We start from the raw sequence: 24,283 nt of genomic DNA, 5'->3' as shown, positions 1-24,283 counted from the left end.
TATCCTGCTGTTCATACTAATTATGCTTTTAAATATATTGTAGAAACTTTTTATCTTTGAAAAGGTTTTGGCGCAACAAAAAACAATTGTTAGTTTAAGCAGTTTTATATATATTTTTTTCTTTTAGTCTGAACAAACTTAAGATATTTGACCAATATGCATGCTTAGTATTCCCGTCACATTCTAAACATAAGATTTGACTTTTTTTGTGATCCAATTATTACGAACAGATATAAGTAGATGCACAAAGTCATATAACAAGCACATATTATCTCTGGTCAACCATGTATCAATGTAATCAAACCTTTCTAATAATGCTTGATTTACACAATTATTGTTGCATATCAAGGCATCCTTCAAGCTTTCTTTAGTTTTAAACAAATTGCGCTCAAGTAGAAACACAAACCCAACCACACAAACTGATAAAACACTGAAAAGATATTGCGGTCCTCTATATAGTGACACTAAAATATCTTAAACTATAGTTGTCAAAGACTCTTGTTTTACTAATTTACCAAACACTGAACCACCATGTGTTGTAAGAGATAATTTGATGTAGACTTCATCTGTCAAAAGCATTTTTTTGCTATTCATTTTCAAGCCTTGAAAAAACTACGTTTAAAAACTCTGTATTATCCATTTCAGAATTCAGTTTTGAAATTAGCTTTGTAATGAGAAAAGTACTTGGAAATTCTTGCTGAAAGTTAAGAAATTTTACAACTTCAAGTCTTATCAAGCCATTAAATATCCAAACCGATCAGGGAAGCAATCACTGACTGCTAACATTCGAGCTCGAAAACTTTACGACGAAGTGCTTGCAAAATTTAATGGCTGCGTAATTATGGATGACGAAACGTACATCAAATGTGACTTCAAACAGCTTCCAGATCCAAAACTTTACACTTCAATTGTTCGTAGACGACGTGTCAACAACAAGTTCAAGAATAAATTACTGGATAAACTTGGTAAGAAATTTCTCTTGTGGCAACCAATACGCAGCTGTGGTTTGAGATCTCGAGCTTTCGTCACATCGTCAACTTTAAACTCAGATATTTACATCAAGGAATGCTTTCAAGCTAGACTTTTGCCATTTTATCGAAGCCATGATGTTCCATGTTGTTTCTGGCCTGATCTTGCTTCTTGTGATTATTCTAAGAAGACCGTAGAGTGGTACAATTCAAGAGACATCAAATTCATACTAAAAAGATTTAAATCTTGAAATTTTGAGGATTTGGCAAAGGATGTTTGCGTAAGAGTGGCAAAACAATAAGTACAGTTAAAGATTTGATTAGAGAGTGGACATTAGTAGGGAAAAAAAACTGTCAAAGACACTGTGCAGAAGTTGATCTTGTCGATTAGCGTAAATGTTCGCTTATTTATTTGAAATAATGAAAAATATTTTAAAAAAAAAAAAAGAAAAATCTGCGTCAGAAAAACATGGTTTACTTATTTTTTTGTTTTGCTTTAATTACCATCATTTAAATTTTTAAATTTTGATTAAAGTTTATAACGCTTTATTCACCTTTTTCAGCAAATAACAGGATTATGTCCTGAATTTTGAGCTAGTTAACATCCCCTCCTTATAATGCTGATCCTTCTAAATTTGTACATAAAGTAGTGCGTTCGACTATTTATAGTACCAAAAATTATTCTTTTTAGTTGCAAAATATTGTTGTGTTCGGTGAAATACACGCACTACATGTAATATATCTACTAGAAAAAATTTGGCTGACTAAACACTGATTTTATTTTGTGCCATATTACCAATTTTAACATTTAGCACATGGTACCAAGTGTACCATGTGCTATAAGTTAAAAATCTATATACTTAAAAATGGACCGCTGACGAATATTAGCAACATATTTTACATTTTTCTACTTTTAACTTCAGACTAAACATTATTTTGATTTTGAGGCCGAAGTTGTTATATGAATTTAATCCGCACAAAACTCTTCATTAATTTTAATCATAAAAGTAGGGGAGGGAAGAAAGTGGAGTTGTGCCGAGTTTGGCAAATTTGGAGAAATCCTAATACGCAATAAGTTGGTTTGTGGTGTTGTCTCCTGGACTGCCAGAGAATGACTGATTTAAGTCACTGAAAATAAAAAATGAAAATATGGAAAGCGTATGAAACATCTAAAACCCACGTCGAGGCCCTCGAAAATACATTCCAAGTAAATTTCATTCATAAAAAAGAATAATCCAATACTTGATAGCCGCAAGGTTGATAAAAGACTTGTTAAAAAAGGTTGCTTCAACTGAGAGTTGTTAAGTTGTCATGCCTGTAATATGGTCTAAATGCGAACCATGTGGAAAACCACACAATTTTGTGCATTTAAGTAGATAAAGTGTAAACCATTCAGCTTCAAACTGTGACTAAGTTGTTCAAAATGAAAATTACTCTAACTAATGCTTAAGTATTGCACAGTTGTATTGCAATGTTGTTGCAATATAGAGTGTATTAATTATATGTGTACAGATACTTAAGTGAATAACCATAGTGTATAACATTTAAAATTTAGACAAGAGCTAAACGTAATACTTTTACACATGATGTTTACCTATCGATCTCTGAAAGACCTTCTCTTAAAAAAATCGCTCAATTGACTTATTGTTACAGTATTTTTATTCCTGTATATATGATTTGCGACAGAATTGTAGAAAAAGGTCATTCTTTTACAATTTGAAATATTAATGATATAAAGATGGAAAGAGCGACCTTATTGAAGTAATATTGCAATCTGTTTCCTGATCTTTGCTTCAAATGAAGCATCCCTAGTTATTCATACACGTCGGAAAGTACCAATAACTATCATGCAAAACATAAAAGTACATATGAACAGAAAAATTTTACTTTTAGCATTAAGTTCAATAGAGAAAACAATACGTAAAAAAATTTAGTGATTTATAAAAATGATTTAATCAACTGTAAAAAAAGAGCAGCTCTAAGACTAAGATCAGCAATACGAAAGTTTAATTGGATTGTTCACAACCACGTGGCTCTACATTCGATTGAACAAAGAAATTGCTTTTGAATCTAAATTTTAAGCATGAAATTGAATCATGATTAAGTTGTAATAGGCTGTTAAGAATTTGTTCTTAAGAAAAAATAGCCTCAATTATGTCCTCTTTCAAAATAGAGCGCAGATTTAGCATGCAATTAAATTGCAGAAAAAATAGATGATGTTCTAGATTGATGTATGTTGGTGGAAACCTAGTATCTGTCTTGCAACATCTTGAATATTTCTGGATACTTTAAAACTAGATTTATTAACTCGAGTTAAAGCTTGTGTAAATTCTTTTCTAAACTCAGGGCATTCTTTCGGAGGCATGGCCTTGTTTTTTTTTGTCCTGTCGAAGTCGTTTTGATTTTTTTTCCATTTCAAAAAACTTATCAAAGGTCTTTTCTCCATCAAAGTTTAAAGAAGATCTTGTCAAAAAGGACAAAAGCTACTTTGTCTCGTTCGCAAAAGTCTCGCTCGTGGTGTAAGCTAACAGTTGAAACATTAAACTCAATGCTAAGTTTCTATAATTTTAATGTCGATGTAATTTTTTTGTATTGTTATTGAAGCTAACTTCTTTGTTTTTATAAGAATTTGATTTCTTTGCTTCTTCAAAACTTGATATTTCACGCTCAAGAAAAACTTTCTCTCTAAAATTTCAAGTGTATGTTCATAATCATTAAAATTACAGATGTACTAAAGTAATCACCTAAGAAGAGTTTTTTTAATGTGTAACACCTATTTCTCAAATGTATAATTTTGATTTTTTTTTTTTTTTTTTAAATTTTCGCAGTTTATATTTTTTGACTATCTTTCTATTCTTTTAATAGAAATGTTAATAGTTTAACGAATCTTTAACATTATGGAGTTTCAAATTATTGAGAATCAGTATGGAAATCAATCATTATGGAGAATCAAGAAACAAGAAACAGAATTAAGAATAAGAAATGATGTTTTGAACTTTAGCAGGCTTTACTCCTTTTACCTCGGATTTTGAAAAATTCTCCTTTAAAATGTAACTTGTTAATAGTTTAATTTGAAATGAAAATTTAGAAACTGATGATAATGAAGTTTTACATCTTATATTCATATACTGATAAATGTATTAGTTTTAAATAAAAATATATTACTTTGATTAAACATGTTTTTTTTTTTTCTTAAAAATAACGGAATAATTTGTCTTTACATAAATTTCAAATACAAATATGTTTTTTTTATAACAAAAAAAGTATTCTTAATGATAGAAGAAGAAAAAGTATTTGTTGATAATTACTAACCAACTTGACTAAGTTTTCAAGTTGGTTAGCAATTGTCATTCTAGACCAAAGAAACATAGTTACTTGGTCTAAAATGATAATTGCTGACCAACTTACCAACATAGTAATTTATTAATTGCATGTACAGAAATCCTAAATAATTAGCATTTCTTATATAAATTATGTACCTTTTAGTTCTTAATTACCCATAATGCTGTGCGTGTTAGAAGGTTAATAACACAACTCTATGGTAGGCAGCTGAGTTTCTTTTTAAGATAAATTATTTTGGTAACTTGGCATCGTGATAAAGTTATTTAATTTCTGTATAACTATAACCATAATATATAACAGAAAGTATAACAGTATAGTACAGGGTGTATACTTAATTTCTGACCCCCCACATGCAAAATAAAACTGTTGATGGAAAATATTACCGTGATATTATTCTACCTGTGTACAAACGTGCAGCTGATGATAAGACCATCTTTCCTGTGAGAAATAAAGTTATTCTGATGCAAGATGGAGCAACTTGCCACACGGCAAGAGCAACAATGAATGTGATCAACAGAGACTTTCCAGCAGTGTGGACCGACTGGCCTGGCAACTCGCCCGACTTAAATGTCATCGAACATATTTGGTCAAGACTCCAGGACAGTATTTTACACAATCCTCGACCTCGTAATCGTGAACAGTTGATCAGACGTGTTGAACAGGAGTGGGCTGCCATTACGCAAGAAGAGTGTTTTCGCCTAGTAGAAAGCCTGCCAAGGAGAATTACCCAATGCATAGAAAGAAATGGACAAAATACTGATTACTGACTATTAACATATATTCTTTGTCTAATTAAATTGATATGACAGTAATAAAATGGTATGTGTTGAAATACCGTATTCTTAGACCGAGATATAGGGGGTCAGAAATTAAGTATACACCCTGTATATAATACAGGTACAAAAGTATAGTAGATGATTTAAATATTTCTATATTCAAAAGTTTCTTAAAAAATATATTATGAAAATTTTTTTAAAGATGTTTTTACATGCTTTTATATCTTAAACTAGGAGTGATTATCCCTAAACTTTAAGAGATAGTTTTTGACATTTATATGCATCATACATTTTTTTACATGCATCATACATTTTTTTATATGCATTATACATTGTTTGATAACACACATAATGTTTGTTATCAAAAGATTCTTTTAAGAATTTTTAAAGTCGTTTTGAATAAAAAGTCAAAAAAAATTGACTCAATTATTGAGAGCTGGAATATTAAAAAGAATAAAATAAAATTTTTTATTGAGTATTCTTATGAAATAATATACCCATTAATTACATTCATGTATGACATAACCCTAGACGGAACCCCTGAGATGTGTGTACTCACAGCACTCAGCTAATAGTTCATGCAACATGTATATATCTGATATCTTGTTATAAAAATAAAAAATATAAAATTCATCAAAATTGTAGGTAGATACAATTACCGCTTATCATGCAGTGATGTTAATTTTTTTAAAAATCTTTTCATTTCTTTCAACGTTTTTAAAAATTTGTTTCATAGTCTAGTTTTTCTTGCATAAAAAAATTATTTTCTTTTGCATTTCTTTAAAACCTTATAAAATGTTTATCGGTCACCGCTAAGAGCTCTAATCGCCGCCATCTTTGGCTTCAACTTTTTTTGAAAAAAAAACAGTGGAACACTCTATCTAGTTATTTTTTGAGATAAGTGATTTTAACTTAGAAAGCTACAGCTGGAACCAGAACTTGCTGTCTTAGAGGAAATAATCTATTCAAGACACTTTTTACCAAACTTTTTAACGTACTATGTGGAAACAATATATTTTCTGTCATAAACATGGCAAACTGCTAGTGGCACATCAAGCTAGATAAGTCATTATCAGAGTTATGTAAACTTAACATCCCGTATGGCCTTTTATATGCTCATCCTTATGTCATTGGGAACATCTTGCGCATCTGATGTTGCACAAGAAATTGTTGAACAAAGATTTGGTGACAACCCAAATGTTCATTTAATACTTATATAAACTACAGTTTTAGGTACTTCTAATTTAGTATTATTATTCTTAAATTATTCTAATTTAGTATATAATCAGCAAAGAACGTTTACAGCTTCCGGGAATGTTATACTATCTCGGAAAATTTATTCCTAATGTGCTAGATATAACAGCTCCGCTTTGAAATAGTTGCTTTGAAAAGAAATGAATTGATTATGGAGATCATGAACACGCTATTGGAATGGAAAACATCATCGGTTCTTTCTTTTTCAGCTTTTATTACTTGAAAAGATATTTAATTATAAATTTCAAGTAATAAAAGCTGAAAAAGCAAGAACAGATTAGGTGCCTGCATAAAGAAAGAAATCATGCATCTAAATACTCTCGTGAAGCCAAGTAATATCAGAATAAAAGTGCACCTAGATATACAAATAGCTTTTAGTATAAGTTTCTAATATTATAACGAATACCCTTATGGAAGGCAAATCTATTTTCAAATAAACACAAACCTCCAGAATATAAGTTGTTGTTTAGTAAATCTATATACTGCAGTTCATGTTACGTACCAATATTTATACTTCAAAATGAGATGGCTCTGAGGGAAATATTCCATGAGAATCCAGTGGGTAACAATAGAATTTTATTGAAACCCCAAGAATGTCTGTGAGGTTCCATGAATAAACCATGGGTTCCTATGAATTTAAATTTATAGGTGATTCGTGGCATACCATAGGTTTTATTTTTAACTCATTAGGTCTTAATGGTTAGCTCATGAGTCTTAATTGTGAACCCATGCGTCCCTGTCGTTTCCTCATGGATCCCATATGTTAGTCCGTGAGTTTGAATTGTTTTCCTATAAGTCTCAATGGATTGAACAATGGGTTCTTATGATTAAATTATAGGGATTTAATTGTTAAAACCATGCTAGCATGTTCTCTGTCATGTACCAAAATAAATAATGTACTAAATATGCATCCATACTTGAAGCCTTGATTTTAAGCATTTAGCAGCTGCAGCCATAAAATATTGATATAGCTCAAATGTATAAAAAAAGAATTTGTTTCTGCAGTATAACGTACATGTATATTATGCATATACATATCTACTTATAAAATATTGTAAGAAAGTTTTAGTAAACATTTATGTATATACATCATAATTTATAATTTAGCTTAAAGCTGTATTCAGTCAAAATATTTTAATTGGTACCCGCACCATTTTTAATTGATGGTCTTATTGTATGAGTCCTTACATAAAACTGGAGCTATTTGTGGTTATCATTATTATTGTGGCATTATTTATGCGTAGGAACAAAGGTATCGATTTTCATTTCATTATAAAACAAAAACTTTATCGCAATAGCACAATGATTGCATATATTTTCAGTAAATTATTGTAACTATAAAATATTATTGTTAAAAAAAAGTGCCATAATAATTTAATTTCGATAATTAATTTTAGTTTTAATTAGTTTTTTAGATAATTTAGATAATTAGTTTTAATTGAGTTTCAAAAATTATTACTTTTATTTATGACGTGCTGCTTGTGGCTGCATAGTGTCATACACAAATGTAGCGCAAAGGTGTCTATGATGGCATGTAACTAATGATCGCACTCAGGTAATATTTCCAAAAATATTTGTTTTTATGCACAAGTGATTAGACTTCCATATGTTTATTGATATTTCATTGCTTCTGGTGAGAATGCGTTCTACTTACACAAATGTTTTTGTAATCTACAATCATAAATTTTGACATTGTGGTATTGTATTTCTAATGCCCTTGTTTAGATGTTTAGGGCAATTTAATTTTAAAAAAATATGAACTTTTGCTTTTCACATCTTCCCTCAAGCAGATGTTCACTTGTGAATCTAAGAGTAAATAATTTTCTAAAGCTAAAATAATTTAATTATCTTTATTTCTATTATTTCTAAATTTTGTTATGGCGGTGTATTCTAGAATAAATTTTAAAAGTAGAGAAAGTAACTTATTTATCTTTGATCAATTTAAGTTTAATTTATTTTTGCATCATTAACTTTTATTGAAGTTTAATGGTTTGTTTTTACTTCTGTATATTTCTCTTGTTATATATTATTTTGATAAAAACTGATTTTATTATATATTATACAAAAATAAATTTTTCATGCAATTTATCTGCTGTTTTTGTACAGATAGACACAGCTTGTTTTAGTAAAAATGGTGACTTTTTCTTACGGTGACCTCTGACACTCCTGTCAAGCAATACTGCCTGGATGAAAAAATGCGTAATTTGGAAAAAAGCAAGCAAAACTAGTTCGTTATAAAATAAGTTCGACAAGATACAATTTCATGGATAAATACGGAAGACTTTATTTGGCGCGGTTGTAATTATTTGACAAATACCAACGTGCAACCAATCATTTATCAACAAGAACCACTTGACTTACTTGAGGATCTAATCTGAAACAAACCCAACTCAATCATTTTCTCAAATTTTAATGAAGAGATAAAAGAAGAAAAATTTTTTAGAGAAAACTAACTGAACTTGTATCAGTCGAGCCACAATATAAAGAAAAACCACGAGTATCGTCACGCATTCCAGTGTATTCTAAACCGGCGCACAGTGACTTAAAACAACAAAAAAATGCTAATAAACCCCTTACAACTTTTCTATAAATTAAGTGCCCTTTTTAAAATAATATTAAATTGCAATAATTTTTTATTTCAAAAGTATAAATAATTATTTCATAAAATTTTTATTTTGTATTTTATAGTTAAAAGAAGTAAAAAAATTTGATATTATTTTCAAAGAAATCTGAAAAATGTGAGATTTTTATTTAACTAAAATAGAGTATTTTTAATTTAAATAAAAGTGTATATTTATTTTGAAGATAATCTTTTAGCTCTATATATTTCAAATTTACTAAAAAGAAAAAAAAAATTCGGATTTTTTTCTTTAAATTTAAAGACTTTTCCGAAAAACAGGTAGTAAGTTATTGTATTTTTTTGGTTTATATATCAGCTAAAAAAATGTTCCACCGAGTTCCAAAAATATATACATTTTTTCTAGTTAATTAACATTTCTACTTTTAAATCATAGAGGGATTACTGCGGTCTCCTGCGGTATTAGAAAATATTAAAGAAATACAAATGTTGATAAACAGTTAAAAACCTTGTTTTCCGCCATTTTTTAAAGTATTCATTATTTGATAAGTACAACATGTTTGAAAAAGCTTAACTAAACAGCTTTGGTATTTCCTGTAATATAAAGTTAACTTAGTAATATAGTGTTATTATAGGATGTAACAATGTGACAGTTGTTAAAGCCAGTTTATGATCATTATATTTATCCTACCTTACACAATATTTTCGTGGAAAAATTGAAATTTTATCATGAGAATAAACATTTTTCTGAAATTTCTGCAAAGTGTACTCTTCAAAGCATGTTAGATCACACTGTGAGTAAAATAACTAAAATGATTGATATGCCTAATTGTGGTCAAGGTAACGAAATATTTGGAGTTTTATATGGAAAGATTGGTTTTAATGGAGCATCGAGCCAAAGTATTTATAAACAGAAATACGAGACAAACAACACAAGTATAGAACTTAAGAGTGAAGAAAATCTTTTCAGTACAGCTTTTATTGCTCAAATTAGAAGATGGCAAAATTTGGAAAAATGGAAATCCTTCAAGTTGTCACTTTTGTAGACCTCTACAATATAAAAAAGAGATTCCAATTTTATCCAGAGAAGAAGAATCAGATCTAAAAAATCAAATAAATACCTTAAAGACGTTTTTCAAAGTTTTTGATTTTGCAAGAAAAAAGGTGACCTTTAACATCAGCTACAGAGTTGGTCTGGAAATACTAATGACGGCAATACTGCCAGAAGAGCATTTAAAAATAGTAAAGTTTATCTGAAATTACTAAAGTTGATTGTTACATAATTGAAAGATTGCATAATATTCTCATAACCATATCTTGTGGATAACCTATTAATATCAATGAATTAGATTTATACTGCACTGAAACAGCTAAACGTATAGTGAGTTTGTACGACTGGTATGTTGTGCCTCCTACTGTACATAAACTGCTGCTGCATACTTCTTCTATATCACATAAATTACCTTTGCCAATCGGGGTATATTCGGAAGATGCACTGGAGAGTTAAAATAAACAGATAAGAAATTCTAGACTTAAGCACACGGCAAAAATATCAAGGTTAAACACAATGATGAATCAGATGCACTACCTTCTAGTAAAATCAGTTCCAAAAGTATCAAGCATATCTTTTAGAAAACATATGAGCTATCGAGGAAAACCGTTACCTGATGAAGTTATTAAATTAATTGTAATGTTAATAATAAAATAAATGTAATAAAATACAGTTTTTTTTCTCTATGTATCACGCAACTATAAGATATAAGATATTGCTATAATCAAGCAACTCGTATTACACGTAGAGCGTGACATAATCACGCTCTACATGTAATACGAGTTGCTAGAATTAAAAATGGCCGACTAAACGTCATTTTAATTATCACGTGCATTATACTCTCTTTTAAAAAAAACTGCGCTCTTAATTCATCTCTTTTGCAGTCATTATAAAAAAATAAGAATGTTATTAGCATTTCATCGACTGTTAGCAAAAAATTTTACACTTTTTACAAAATTTTGTTAATTTTACTTTAACTTTTTTTTACAGTTTAGAAATATTTAATTTTTTTTGACTGATGTCCCTTTGTTGTTTCTGTAATTTTAAGGAAGTGAGGTAATTACATCAATATTTTAGTTTTGCAATTATATTTGAAGCTACAATTTCTAATCAAACCGACAACAAAAAATTTTACATACGTGAAATAAAAGCACCAACACCAAATAAACCAATTACTGACATTGTCAATGGGTCAAAAGAATGCACTAACCCAAAAGAAACCAGTACGACTATCCATTTTAATTCTCCTAACATCTTAAATTGAGTTTCTTATTATTAAACTTTGTACCTAAAGGTAAAAGTTAACAAGAAGATTTTCAAAAATGATCTTAAAACTTTCTAAACGAACTTTCTTTTGTAAAAAAATAAGAAAAGTAAAGTTATAATTGTCGAACGTAGCCTATGTCTGCTGAACAAATAACATTAATAGATTCTTTAATTTTTGGAAATCAAATCGGACTCAAAAAACGTTCAATCATAATCATTTTCTAAGAAAAATAACAATTCTAAGAAGAAAACAATAATCTTAATACTTTAATTTTTTTAACACCATTTTGTTTATCTTTTGAGCTCAAGCTAAAAAGTCAACAAAATACCAGATAATGCGTTTCTCATGTTTTAATGTTTTCTATACCAATGTTTTAAAATTTTCAGCTGTAGTAAATTTTAGATTTTAGTAAACTTGAGAATTTGAGACTTGAGTTCTCTATCAAAGTTTATCTTTATAATAAGTTCAAAGGCAATTTTTTTTGTGACTATTTCATTTATTTTACAGATTTACTATTAAATACAAAAAAGATATAAAGCTAAAACTAGAAATATACAAAACGCTTACTTTACACACACACAGATATATATATATATATATATATATATATATATATATATATATATATATATATATATATATACACACACACATATACATACATATATATCTGTGTGTATTGAAAGTAACTAGGAAATTAATAACATTGAATATACTGTTATTGAAGAGCTTTGTTGTTAGGCTGTATCTTTTGACATTACCGGTATTGGCGTCACTGATTTGTTCGAACTGCTTAAAAAGTATCACAATGAATTGTCATTAGATGCTTGTACTCTTTCATATCCCTTGAAATAGTTCGCTTGTTGCTCTTAGAAGTGTAGGAGAGGTTTTTCTTATGATTGGATGCATTTAGTGTGCTTAGGTGTAGTTTGCATACTTTAACTATGCTTGTGAAAGGGTCCTAAAAGTGTTAAGTGCTCAGCTCAGAAAATTTAATTACTTTCTTCCTTATTGGTGAGATGTGCCGTTACATGCCCAAAGAGTTTGCCAGAAAGCCTAGATCTGTGCTTGAAATTATGAGATGGAAAGCAATTGAACTCAGACAGTTTCTTTTTTATACTCAAATCATAGTATAATGTGATGTTTTACTCCGAAATTTATTCGAAAATTTCCTTTTTTTTTGTCTGTAGCAGTTTCTATTCTTGCAAGTCTAAAGTTTTGTAGACAGTATTTAGATTATGCAAAACAAAATCTTGTGGTATGTGTAGAAAATATGAAGATTTTATATAATGCAGGTATGGTTATATACAATTTTCATAGTTTGATTCATTTGGGTAATAATGTAAAGAACTTTGGTCCACTAGATTACTTCTCCACCTTTCCATTTAAATGCTGAAATTGAGTCGGCTATAAAAACTTTACTGCATGTTTCATCTTTTTGAGGTGGAGGCTGTAAATGGAGAGGAGGCCAAGTAAGACTTGCCTGGGATAAATACAGAGGATTCTTTTAGATTAAATAAACTTGATAATTTTTTAATTTTGTGTTTTTTTAACAAAAGTTTTTAAATATTTTTTTTTTGTTTTTACTGAAATAATGTTAATTTCTTACTATTAATGTTATATTAATGAGCTTGTTAATACAGAAAATAAGTTTTCTTAATATACACTTAATATGTTTTTGATTTCTTTTTATGCATATTGAATTAATTAAAAAGATATGATTGTCTTATTACAGATAATCATATTACAAACTTATATAATTATATATAATTTGTATATTTGTATATGTTACATATGTTTGTAATGTAATTGCTATATTGTTGTTTGCATTACTATTGTTATTTAAAAGTCATGCATTTATTTTAAAATTATTTATAATAAACTAAAGTTGGTGCCAAAATATTCTGTAAAAAAATTATTTTATTTACATTACGTTATTATAAATATGAATTCGTTATAGTACTTGATATTTTAGACTAAAATGATAATATGAAGTTCAAAAATTGAATTGTAAAGTTTTGGAGAGAAAATTCGCATATCAACTTTGTTGCTTAACATTTTCTTGATAAAAATATTTCAACGGTTTTCAGACGGTTTTCAGGTATTCAGGTTTACTGAATAACTCAAAACAAAAGCAAGGCAAAACAGGAACGAAACTAACTAGAAGCGGTGGTCCTATAGAAACAGGCACTAAATAGAACATATGCCATTAAAAAAATATTCATAACAGAGAAAAAAGCCAAAAACAGATGGTTAAAAAGTTAAATTGTTTTCAAGCACATATCAGAATATTGATTAAAAAATACACATAAAAAATCGAAAAAAAAAAAACCCAGATTAACTGCTTCACAATTGAAACAAATGCGTTCCAAAAAGCTTATGAAAAGTGTTAAATTTACTTTCATTTTGGATGTTGAATCTCTTTAAACTTTACGCAACAGTACATTTGCCGGAAACAAATTTATGCAGATTGTCCAGAAAATGTAAAAGACGTTAAATTTCAAGTTTGAACCAAAGATACTTTGTTTGGACAGTAACAAAGAAATGTTACTATCCAAACAAAGTTACAATGTTACTTTGTTACTTTCTTTTGCTGAAGGGGATAAGTGAATCATGATTTGTACCATGAAAAATGGTAATAAATCAACATGTTTACCCGAAAGAATTTAATGAGCGTCAGTTATTGTCTCATGCTAAAACTGTCACAGTGTTCCTTTACAGTAAAAGAATCGAGAATCAAGCTTATATTGCAGAGGTTCAGGCTATTGGGCTGATACTTACCGGTTGATTTAAAAGGCCAATCTTACAATAACAATTGGGAAGTCAATAATATAAAACAACTCAAACGTTATTTTGTTTTTAATTTTTTCTTATACGGCTCATTTTTTATAAAGCTTGGAAAAAATGCCAATATATATATATATATATATATATATTATCACTACTGTTATTATGTAACCTAAATAAGTAGTTTGGTTTATACTACATTACTTAAAGTTAGTTACAGAAAACTATTACTTCTCATAACTAAAAAATTCTATCTAATACTACTGATAATAATAGCCAATCATGCAATTGCCGACAAACCGCTGCATGCCCACTAAATGTAAAATGCCTTAAGAAAAACCTTATTTATATTTGCAATGTAAAAACTCAGCAGCAAGAAAAGGGGCATTATTATATTATCAGGCAGAACCATTTAAGCCTGGTGGCAATTACTGTAATTTGTGCTTGACCGAAAAGTACCACATTGTTACTTCGATACTAGACTTGCTCAATAAACGAAGCGAACTAACATCAAAGTACCGCCATGAAAATAAATTTTTAATAAAAAAATTTAATGCCATCATAGTAGACACTCCATAGCACTTTTTTCGTATTTTTAGTCGTTACGTTTTTTTACGGTTTATAAAATCTTATGATCGCTATTGCGTGAAACTCTAAGCAATGTAATATAAACCAAGCTAATTATTTAGTTTATATAATAGCAATAGTAATAATATATTCGCTCTACTTATTCTACGCTGTATTGAGCACTCTTACTGGAAATATTAACATAATTTCTACAAATTTGCACCAGTTTATAACGGTTTTTCTTGAGAGGTGTAGCTCTCCAGTGATTTTTACCTGTGTAAAATCAAAGCACCGCAAGTATAGCAGAAATATTAGGATTTTCAGAGGCAGATGGCTACTTTTAAAAAATGAATGATGACGCATCACAACGCCATCTCCATCCATCTTGGTTTTGACTATATTTGTTCAATGTGGATGGCATGCCGCAGATTGAACACTTTGTATCGTTTGCCACTAATCGGTGTCTAGCTGCATATTGTAAAACAGGAAAATCATCATTCATTTGTGCAAATAAAGTTAATATTAAAGAAATCTCAAAAAGGTTTTTCCGATATTAGGAAAAAAAAAAGTTTTCCACTTGTATTTTACTTATTTCATTATTAAATCACCAGCTAAAGGTAAGCGTGAATTTCTCATTCAGTTTTTTCAATATGGAAGCCATACAAGTAGTATTAAGCTCTGACAACTTATTTATGTATAGTTTTAAATTATTTTAAAGATGGTTTAGCCTAATGGGGCATGATGAACGGGTAAAGATAACTTGTTTATCGTTTCGCCGAAGTACATGTTTTACTATAAACTTGTACTCTAGTAACTCTTGTGTTGCTTAGTCGTTATTACATTGCTTTATTATGCATTAAAACCCTTTGTTTGACATTTTATTTATTTTGTTCTGTTGGAATTTGCTCTGAACTGATTAGTAGGCTTTTTTTGCATGGCTCAATATTAATATTTTAAAAAGTTAAATTGTTTTAAAATATCACGTTGCCATTAATATTATTCATCTTATAAACTAGATTTTGTGATATCGTGTTATTTGAGAAGGTAATGGTATCATGGAATTTACTAAAGTCTCCATTGACGATTTGAGGTATTATTGGTTAATCCCCATTCACGATTTGGTTTAATCGCCATCGAAGATTTGAATTAACATTGGTTAATGAGTTTTTCCCAGGCTATATTTAGTTTTTATCAGGTTTTTTTGATACATTAGTGACGCATAAGAATTTTTTATAACTTATTAGTAAAGTTTTACTTATTGAAACAGTTATTGACTAAGAAATATGTGCTTTTCAAAACGTTTGTCATCTTGGCCCATATTCCCCTAACAATATAAATAACTTTTATTTTAACTTATAACTTTGCTTAACAACATTTGCATATATTTATATATATGCAAATATACTGCACCCCATAATGTTTTACATTAACAAAGTAATAAAGAATATATATATATATATATGTATATATATATATATATATATATATATATATATATATATATATATATATATATATATATATATATATATTCTTTAAACTTAATCCAATTCCATTTACCGATATAATCGTATTTTTTTGAAGTTTAAGGTTTAGCTTCTATTTACAGCTTAAATAACTTTATTTTTTTTGATCAACTTTTTAGAGTGATTATAAGATTAGATAGTATAGAAAAAATAACTGATTTTGACTATTAGAAACTTAAACTTGCTGAAACTTTAAAATAAATCAATGTTTTATTTAACAATAAATTTTTTTAAAAAATAATGATTTAATCACCAGTTGTTTTCATATGCCAGAGAAAATTCAAAGCTGCCCCAGGTGTGTTCAAAGCTGTCCCAGGTGTGTTCAAATCTACCTCAGGTTGAGACAGTTTTGAACATTTTTACGCATGTTAAAAGAAATAAGAATTCTCACTTAATTTTTAGCTCAGAATTTGTTAAAATGCTGCAGTTTTATTCCTTAAACATTGTTTTGACTATTCAGAAGAAAACAAAGGGTTAGAAGAATTGAAATATTGACTTATAAAAAAAAAGCTTAAAAAATCTTCAAACCTTCCCCCTCTCCTCAACTTTATTAAAACTATTTTTGTTTTTTAAGAAAATAAATTAATCGTTCATAATAAATTTTCCCATAAAATGGGCAGAAAATTACAACATATAACTATCTGAAATACAATTATTTTTTTCGCTATACTTGTTTTCGCTTTGTAACACTGAAAAAGCGGTCCACTGGTCCGGTATTGACGGCGTAACTCTCTCATATCCTTGAATTCTATTTGGGAAAATTCTTTTTTTTTTTTTGCTTAGATAAGCTGATAAGCTTCTTTTTTTTTCTCTCAGATATACTGAGTGCACCGCTGGGTTATTGGGATTGACAAGTTACCTTTGATGAACGAGGATCATCTATATAAATGCCATTCAAAATTTGTGGAATATCAGCATCAAATGTTCAACCATTTCGTTTTATTAGCGAATAACTTTTTGGAGTGACTAGTGTTTTCTAACATTCTCATTTATTATCACAAAGTGTATTGAATTATATTGATACCGATTGACAAATTTTGAATAAAAAACTTTTGCAGACAAATTTTGAATAAAAAACTTTTTCAAGGCTAGATTACAAGGAATAGAATCTGTTTTAAAACTTAAAGTTCCAAAAACTCAGGTTCTGAAACTTTTATAAAAAGAGATATGCTGACCCATTCACATAAAAAAGATTTAAGAAGCAGATGTTTTCTTAATATTGTATTCACATAGCTTAATTCACAATTTTCAAATCGCCTGGATGATTGGGGACTCAAGGTGGTGCCAAGCTCCTCGGCCTGTTGATTTATAATACGATTTCACATCCTGATAAAAACACAAGTGCTTTGAAATTGAAAAAAAATTTTGGTAAGTTTGGGTCAAATGAAAAAAAATTCAAGCCTGAATTTTATTTCCACACGAGCAACCAAGTTGACATAACTGCTAAATTAAAACAAATTAACAAATGCCATTTGATGTTGCGTTTGACTTAGGAATTATGTGAAACATGTTGGGAAAGGGAATTTATGCTTAAATTTCTAAGAAATTTTTTAACTTGCAAAAATACCTGCTTAAAACATTCTGCAGCTTGTATTAGGGTTGCTGGTTGGGTTGTATGATTTCAACAAAACAGCAATTTAAAATGGAAACCTAAGCTGTAACTTACTTAGATTTTTTAATTTAATATTTCTTAGACGCTGACGATGTCCAAGAAATATCAAATTAAAAATTTTTGAACTTCAAAATTAAGCATGAGTAGAAATGTAAAAACTTAGTATTTTTACTTTTATGGGTTATCAGATCTATTTTTTTTTTTAAGATTTTATGGGTGATAAGATCTATTTTTTTTTTTAAGAGGTCTGCTTGTAACAAAGCTAACAGTATCAAAAGTACATAAATTATATATTTTTTAAACCGTTAGTTTTGATTGCCAGTATAAAAAAAAACAACCTAGATCTGATCACCAACACAAACTTTCTTAATACATATATAGTTTATATTTACAGTTTATATCATCTCACTCTCATTTCAAGGAACAAACTTTTACATGATTTATGGCTTTAAAAGTAATCATTTTAGTGTAATATACTAAACTATTTCTTCATTCCAATTGATATTTTTTTCATTTCTGAATGCAGAAAATTTAATTTTTCATTTCTAATTTTCTTTTCAGAGATTTTAATTTTTCATTTTTAAATGCAAAGATTCTATTTGAGTTTATAAATATTTAGCTGTTCTTTTGCATATGAAAAAGATCTTACTCTAACACGTAATATAGCAAGATGACAAAATAAGTTAATTAATAGTTCTTTGGATCTTAAGAGAGCCCCCTGTGATTTGTGCAAAAACTATGATATTTGCATATGTTCGACGAAATTGTTTTTTAAAGTTTCATTTGATGTAAACTCTGAATCTATTTTTTTCACAAATAGTTTGATGGTGAAAGAGAAACTCAGCGTTTGTAAAAATTTATAAACTGCAGCACATCCTTCTTAACTCGCTTCTATATAAATGATTACTTAACTCGCTACTATATAAATCAGGATAGCATTCATCATCAATTAAATTAATGCCTTTATCAAACATATTTTTAAATTCAACAAAAACTGAGGCGTATCTAGGGTAAATGGTGCTAATGGCAAACACTAATCTTGCGCCCCTCTTAAAAGATAGGTTGTTCACTTCTTATATTCTATAAAACTACTTTAAAATTGTGTAAAAAACACACATACTAAATCTACTAATGCTTTAGTACTAATTTATATTTCTTATTTTAACTGACGCAAATTTTTAAATTAAGTTATTAAAGTCAAATTCGTCGGTCATTCCTTGTTCTATCTTTAGTTAAGCACAATCCCATAATCGACTTTGGCCCATCGAGGCTCTCAAATACGAAAGTATCATTTTTAATTTGCCAAATGATCTTTCGTAACTGGCAGTAAATACCGCAATTTCGCCAACAGTATTTGCAATCAAATACTCATATCGGGAAAAACGTTTTCATATTCACACATATATATACTACTGTGATCAAAAAGTAAGGTGAATTTTTTTATAAAATGAAAAATCTTTATTTATTCCAAATCTGTATCGTCCCCCTCAAAATAATCCCCCCCGGCCCCAATGCACTTTTGCCAACGTTTTTTCCAGTCTTCGAAGCATGCCGAAAAGTCCTCGGTAGGGATAGCCTTCAATGCGCTTGCCGATTCACGTTGGATCTCTTCAATGGACTCAAAACGATTTCCCCGGAGTGGTCTCTTGAGCTTTGGGAACAGCCAGAAGTCACACGGTGCTAAGTCGAGCGAATACGGTGGTTGTGGAGCAACATGGGTAGAGTTTTTGGCGAAAAACTCACGAAGAACCAGTGCTGTGTGCGAAGGCGCATTATCGTGGTGCAAAATCCAAGAGTTATTGGCCCATAATTCCGGTCTCTTTTTGCGAATAGCTTCACGCAAACGTCGCATAACGCTTAAATAATATTCCTTGTTGACAGTTTGGCCAGTTGGAAGGAATTCGTAGTGACGACACCACAATAATCAAAGAAAACAGTCAACGTGACCTTGATTTTTGAGCGAATTTGATGTGGTTGCTTCGGTCTCGGCTCGCCTTTTTCACGGTATTCACTCGATTGGTCGGTTGTTTCAGGGTCGTATGCGTAGACCCAAGTCTCATCGCCAGTAATAATTTGTTTGTAGACGTCTTGATAGTCAGAAAGCATTGCTTCACAAGTTTTAACGCAACGCTCTTTTTCAAAGAAATTGAGAAATTTCGGCACCAAACGTGATTTGAGTCTTCTGAGGCCCAAATGATCCTTCAAAATCGCTTGCACCGACCCAAATGATATTCCAACCATGTCAACAAGGTCTCGAATGGTTAACCGACGATTTGCAAGCACCAATTCTTTAATTTTGTTGATGTGGCGATCATCAATCGAAGTCGATGGTCGTCCGGAGCGTTCCAAGTCATCAACACGTTCTCGGCCTTCTTTGAAGTCTTTGTACCACTTGTAAACATTTTTTTGAGACATAGTCTCTTCACCGAAGGCCTTTTGCAACATTCGATACGTTTCAGCAGCAGAAATATCATTCCGCAAACAAAATTTAATAGCACTTCTTTGCTCAACAAAATTAGACATCGTGAAAATCGCCGAATGCACTTTTGGTACTTCAGAAACAAGCGTAAACAAAAAAAAAATAATTAGGAGTTTGACATGTAGTTTGGCGCAAATGTTAATGACATTCCTACCAACTTAAAAATAAAAAAGATTGGACGATTCGAATAAGGCGGGAAGTTTAAATTAAAAATTCACCAAACAATTGAGTTATTGTTTGAGGCTTAATATTTTTTTAGTACAGCTTTTTAGCAGCGTCTTAAAATCCTAAACTAATTTCTATAACTTTTGCCTACCCACATCACAACAGCAGGCTTCTCCGAGTTTTTACCATCGCTCTTTCAAAAAGTTTGTTTTGGCTTTAAAATACAAATTTTCTCTTTTCTTTCTTCTTTCAAATTAAATATTCCATTTATTGCTAATTCGAATTCCTTCTTTCAGCAAGTCACTTACTAATACATCTTGGAGAGATTTTAAATCTAAAGCTGCATCGTGAAAGTTCGTTTTAGAATCCTGCAACCTCTTTGAACAAGGCCAATACGAATTAGGATCTCGCAAACAAATATTGTAATGCTGTAGTTGTTTCTTTACTCTTTAATGAACACCAGACTTGTGTCCAGTCATAACAACAGCATTATCATAGCACTATGACCAACAATCTTGTAAGTTCATATTTTCTTTCTCTAACTGCTTTAATATTACTTGCAGCGTCATTATCGCTTATTTTTATAAAAACGAAAAATGGTTCTTTAATCTAAACAAGTTTTTCTTAAAATTTATGTCAGACATTTATTCACGATGAACTTGATCAGGAGTTGAGTTAAAAAATTATTCTCTTACATTTTACTTTACGTATTCTTTCTAGCAAACTATCCTGTACAGTGGATGCCATAATGTGAATAAACTTGTTCTGTATTTTCAGTGATATGAAGTGGATACAGGATGGTTCACCGTAAATCTTAAGTGTTGTTTTACGACAGAATCAAAATTAGAAATTATTTTCAATAAACCAAGTAAATTTCCCGTATTAAAACTTGACTAAAGTGACTCTCTATGGTTTCACAAATCAAGTATCAGTTCTAAATTCTTTTCAAAATATCTTACCACCTCTGACTTTCTCTTTGAATTAGTTCTTGATATTCTTTATCAATAATAACTCTGTTATTAAGTAGATTTCTTTCCATCTATTTGTACAGAATTTAGGAATTTTCATGTAACTCTTTCTTTCAAGTGTTGCTCTAAACTGGTTATCGAACCGGAAAAAAGAAGACAGCAAATACAAAAAGTAGACTTTTTGGAAAGTGAATAAACTAGCCATGAACTAATCATTTGCTCATCAAAACCATTCTCTAGTTGTTTTTTTTAACCAAGTTTTGTTCATAGAAGACTTCTTTGAATAGGTGGCTTACAACACCGAGGAGAAGATGGAGTTCCATCGAAGGAAACCACATCCAAAACAAGTGTTGAGTCAGGTACTGGCAGAAGAGGCTCATGATTAAATATTTTTAAATAGCTTGGCTTTCTTCAAATCTTCACCTGCATTCTTGAATGCTGCAAAGCACTTTCGAAGATCTCAAAATGTGCGAAAACTATCTTTCTCGGATAAATTTCTTGAAGCAATGCTGCACCATGTGCAAGGACGGATGCCCAGCTTCACAATTTGACCATTGTAAACTTGTCTTCTTAATAAGATTTAATTTTCAAAAGCTTAAAGTTTCCTGAATTTCACTTCTAGTTGCTGCCTTTGCATTTGCTGATCACTGTAAACATTAATAGCTGTTTGAGTAAAGTGATCTGTAAGTTGCGTTCCAAGATTATTGAACTTTTCAAAGAAAGTTTCTCGACAACTTTACTATTGACGCTTGTTCAGAGTAGTAGCAAGTTTTCTTATTCCTGTGTTGGACAGCCCTGCGTTGAATTAAACATGAAATAAATCTTGAGCAATCAACTTTAGTTTTTCAACAAAAAGCTCGGAACAATCAGGACCTGTTTAATGAATTATTGAAATAGTTAGCTAGCAGTCTTTGTAACTAATGCCTTTTACATAAAATTTATGATAAAAATCTTCAGACCAAAGTTATCAACTCATATAAATATGCATTCAATCAAGTGAGAAAAGTGGAAATGGTCTACCAGTGGATTGTGCAACCCTTATAGTTCCGCGAGGAGATGGCATTTTGAAGCAATCACAGAGGAAAAAATTTGTTCTCTGGCCTTTATGTAAGTAAAGACCAGCTGTCTCATACATTCATGGAAGGTTGACTTGTTGCAAGTATGTAGAATACCCTTACAACAATTTTCAAAGCAAACAAACTATCGTTCTTCAACTATTTTTTTGGTAATTATTTAGATATGGTTGAGATACTGCAAATGGATTGTCTCATTTAGATTCAGATGGCCAATGAGATAATCACATCCTTGGTCTCTAGTTGGAGGACGGATTTTGAAGGTGAACTCTGCAATGATCACACACTCCAACTGCTGCTCTTGGATCAGAAAAGTTGGTTTGAGAAGAAATCAATTGTTTGACATGGTCAAGTGAGCTCATCTAGAGCACTTTTGCAGCAAGAGAAAACAGTTTTTCTGCAGTCATCGTGAGTATTTGCAGAATTAGGCTTTTTTTTCTTTCTTTCTTTTTCTCAAAAAACACACAGAATAAAAGATGACATGCAATTTTAACAACAACTTACAAGAAAAATGTCTTCTCTCGGTATAATTGAATTGCGCGGAAAAAATTACCTAAAGCGTATATTGACTTAGTTCCCTTGAAATATTGTGAATATAGTTTGAGCGGTTTTTTTTTATGAGCTTATAAGAGGTATTTTGTAAGTATAAATTGAATGCGAAACTTTTGTGGAGCAGAGTTTTTTAGGAGAAGAGAAATTGTAGAACTGCAACGTATTCGCTGCGAGAAAGCTTTACTCGAAAATTTCGAGTAAAGCAAGTCAAAAAATAGAAGAATGCCATATTTCGAGTCGAAATATGGCATTCTCTTATTTTTTGACTTGCGCAATATACAACCTTTTCCGGATATAAGATAAATAATGTAAATTTTTCGCAGAAACAAATTGAATAATTGAAATTCATGAAAATACACTTAAAATGAATGAATAATCTTAGATTACATTTAGAATGATAGATTAGGATGTAGAAAATTTTACTTGTGCTATAAAAATGAAAAAAATTGTATGCTGTCATTTCAAAATTTTGTGCAAAGTTAAGAAATTTTTTAAATTAAATTTTTTTTTTCTCGAACGTTTTATTTCAACTTTTACATTTTTTGAATAAAGAATATTTATATAGTAATCCCTCCGGAGTATTTCTTCGGAAATTCAAGTTTTTGTTCATTTCGTTTCAATATGAATAGAAAAACAGGCATGCCAATTTTGGATCATAACAATTTAACGAAAAAATATCCAAGACTCTGTTAAAATCGAGTTCATATATAAAGAAATTCGGCGCTACTCCACTTTCTCCCCCCCCCCCCCCTAATTTTATGATTGATTCTGATAGAGAATTTTATGCTGATTAAGATTCGTATATAAACATGGGTCTCAAAATCAACGGAAAGTGCTCTAATCTGATGTTGAAAGTACAAAAATATACCACAAATCGCTAATATTCGCCATCTTGAATTCACTAACTTTACGGTTGATATTGTTTTTAACCGCAAAACATTGCCAGCCTGGTTTTTACTATAAGGAATTTTTTCTGGTTTAATATAGATAGCGATTCCACGGCTCAACGAAAAACATCTGACGTTTGACAAAAAACACGAAATTTTCATGAACTTTACTCTCATATCTTTTTGTATGCTTAAGCAAACACCTTGAGGTTTTTTGAATCAATTAGTGTTACTCAACCTCTTTCCAGCCAAATATAGAAAGTACTATGGATTATATGGCTTCATTTAAATTTTATCCATATCTTAAGACCACTTTTAAGAAAAAAGCTTGAAGCGGGAACGTTTTTTTAAAACGAAGCTTTTGGAGGTTAGGATTCCTTAATACTAAAACACATCCAATTTTTATAAAATTTTCGGTATATGTTAAAAAA

General features: G+C 30.0%; 5 protein-coding genes and 1 pseudogene across 8 annotated transcripts in view; all 6 read right to left on the bottom strand.

Annotated features, from left to right (window-relative positions):
• Window positions 1–24,283, bottom strand: part of LOC145185579 (RAC-gamma serine/threonine-protein kinase-like) — a 385,494-nt gene that overhangs the window by 308,511 nt on the left and 52,700 nt on the right. The gene's annotated exons all lie outside the window — the stretch shown is intronic.
• LOC145186156 (cilia- and flagella-associated protein 65-like) overlaps window positions 1–24,283 on the bottom strand; it is a 259,850-nt gene that overhangs the window by 182,867 nt on the left and 52,700 nt on the right. The window lies entirely within an intron of this gene.
• LOC149883742 (torsin-1A-like) overlaps window positions 1–24,283 on the bottom strand; it is a 78,875-nt pseudogene that overhangs the window by 1,899 nt on the left and 52,693 nt on the right. The window contains exon 2 of the transcript XR_016456024.1: window positions 11,109–11,259. The product of XR_016456024.1 is annotated as a torsin-1A-like (transcript). The remainder of the gene's footprint in view (window positions 1–11,108; window positions 11,260–24,283) is intronic.
• The window catches only part of LOC145185156 (uncharacterized), a 216,225-nt gene that overhangs the window by 139,251 nt on the left and 52,691 nt on the right, over window positions 1–24,283 (bottom strand). The window lies entirely within an intron of this gene.
• The window catches only part of LOC145186157 (prohibitin-2-like), a 227,685-nt gene that overhangs the window by 150,804 nt on the left and 52,598 nt on the right, over window positions 1–24,283 (bottom strand). The gene's annotated exons all lie outside the window — the stretch shown is intronic.
• LOC149883744 (protein GVQW3-like) lies at window positions 19,586–20,251 on the bottom strand. Its single transcript, XM_090098630.1, has one exon. It carries the CDS (start codon window positions 20,249–20,251, stop codon window positions 19,586–19,588), a length of 666 nt encoding a protein of 221 aa, XP_089954756.1.

This window comes from Hydra viridissima, unplaced genomic scaffold (assembly GCF_058129835.1).
Source record: "Hydra viridissima isolate aposymbiotic clone 2 unplaced genomic scaffold, HvirCarnegie_v1 scaffold_9, whole genome shotgun sequence".
NCBI classification, from domain to species: Eukaryota; Metazoa; Cnidaria; class Hydrozoa; order Anthoathecata; family Hydridae; genus Hydra; species Hydra viridissima.
This window is presented reverse-complemented; position numbering and strand designations above follow the sequence as displayed.

What these genes read in the sequence shown, in the direction of transcription:
- LOC149883744 (XM_090098630.1), bottom strand. Translation starts at nt 20,251, where the DNA reads ATGTCTAATTTTGTTGAGCAAAGAAGTGCTATTAAATTTTGTTTGCGG.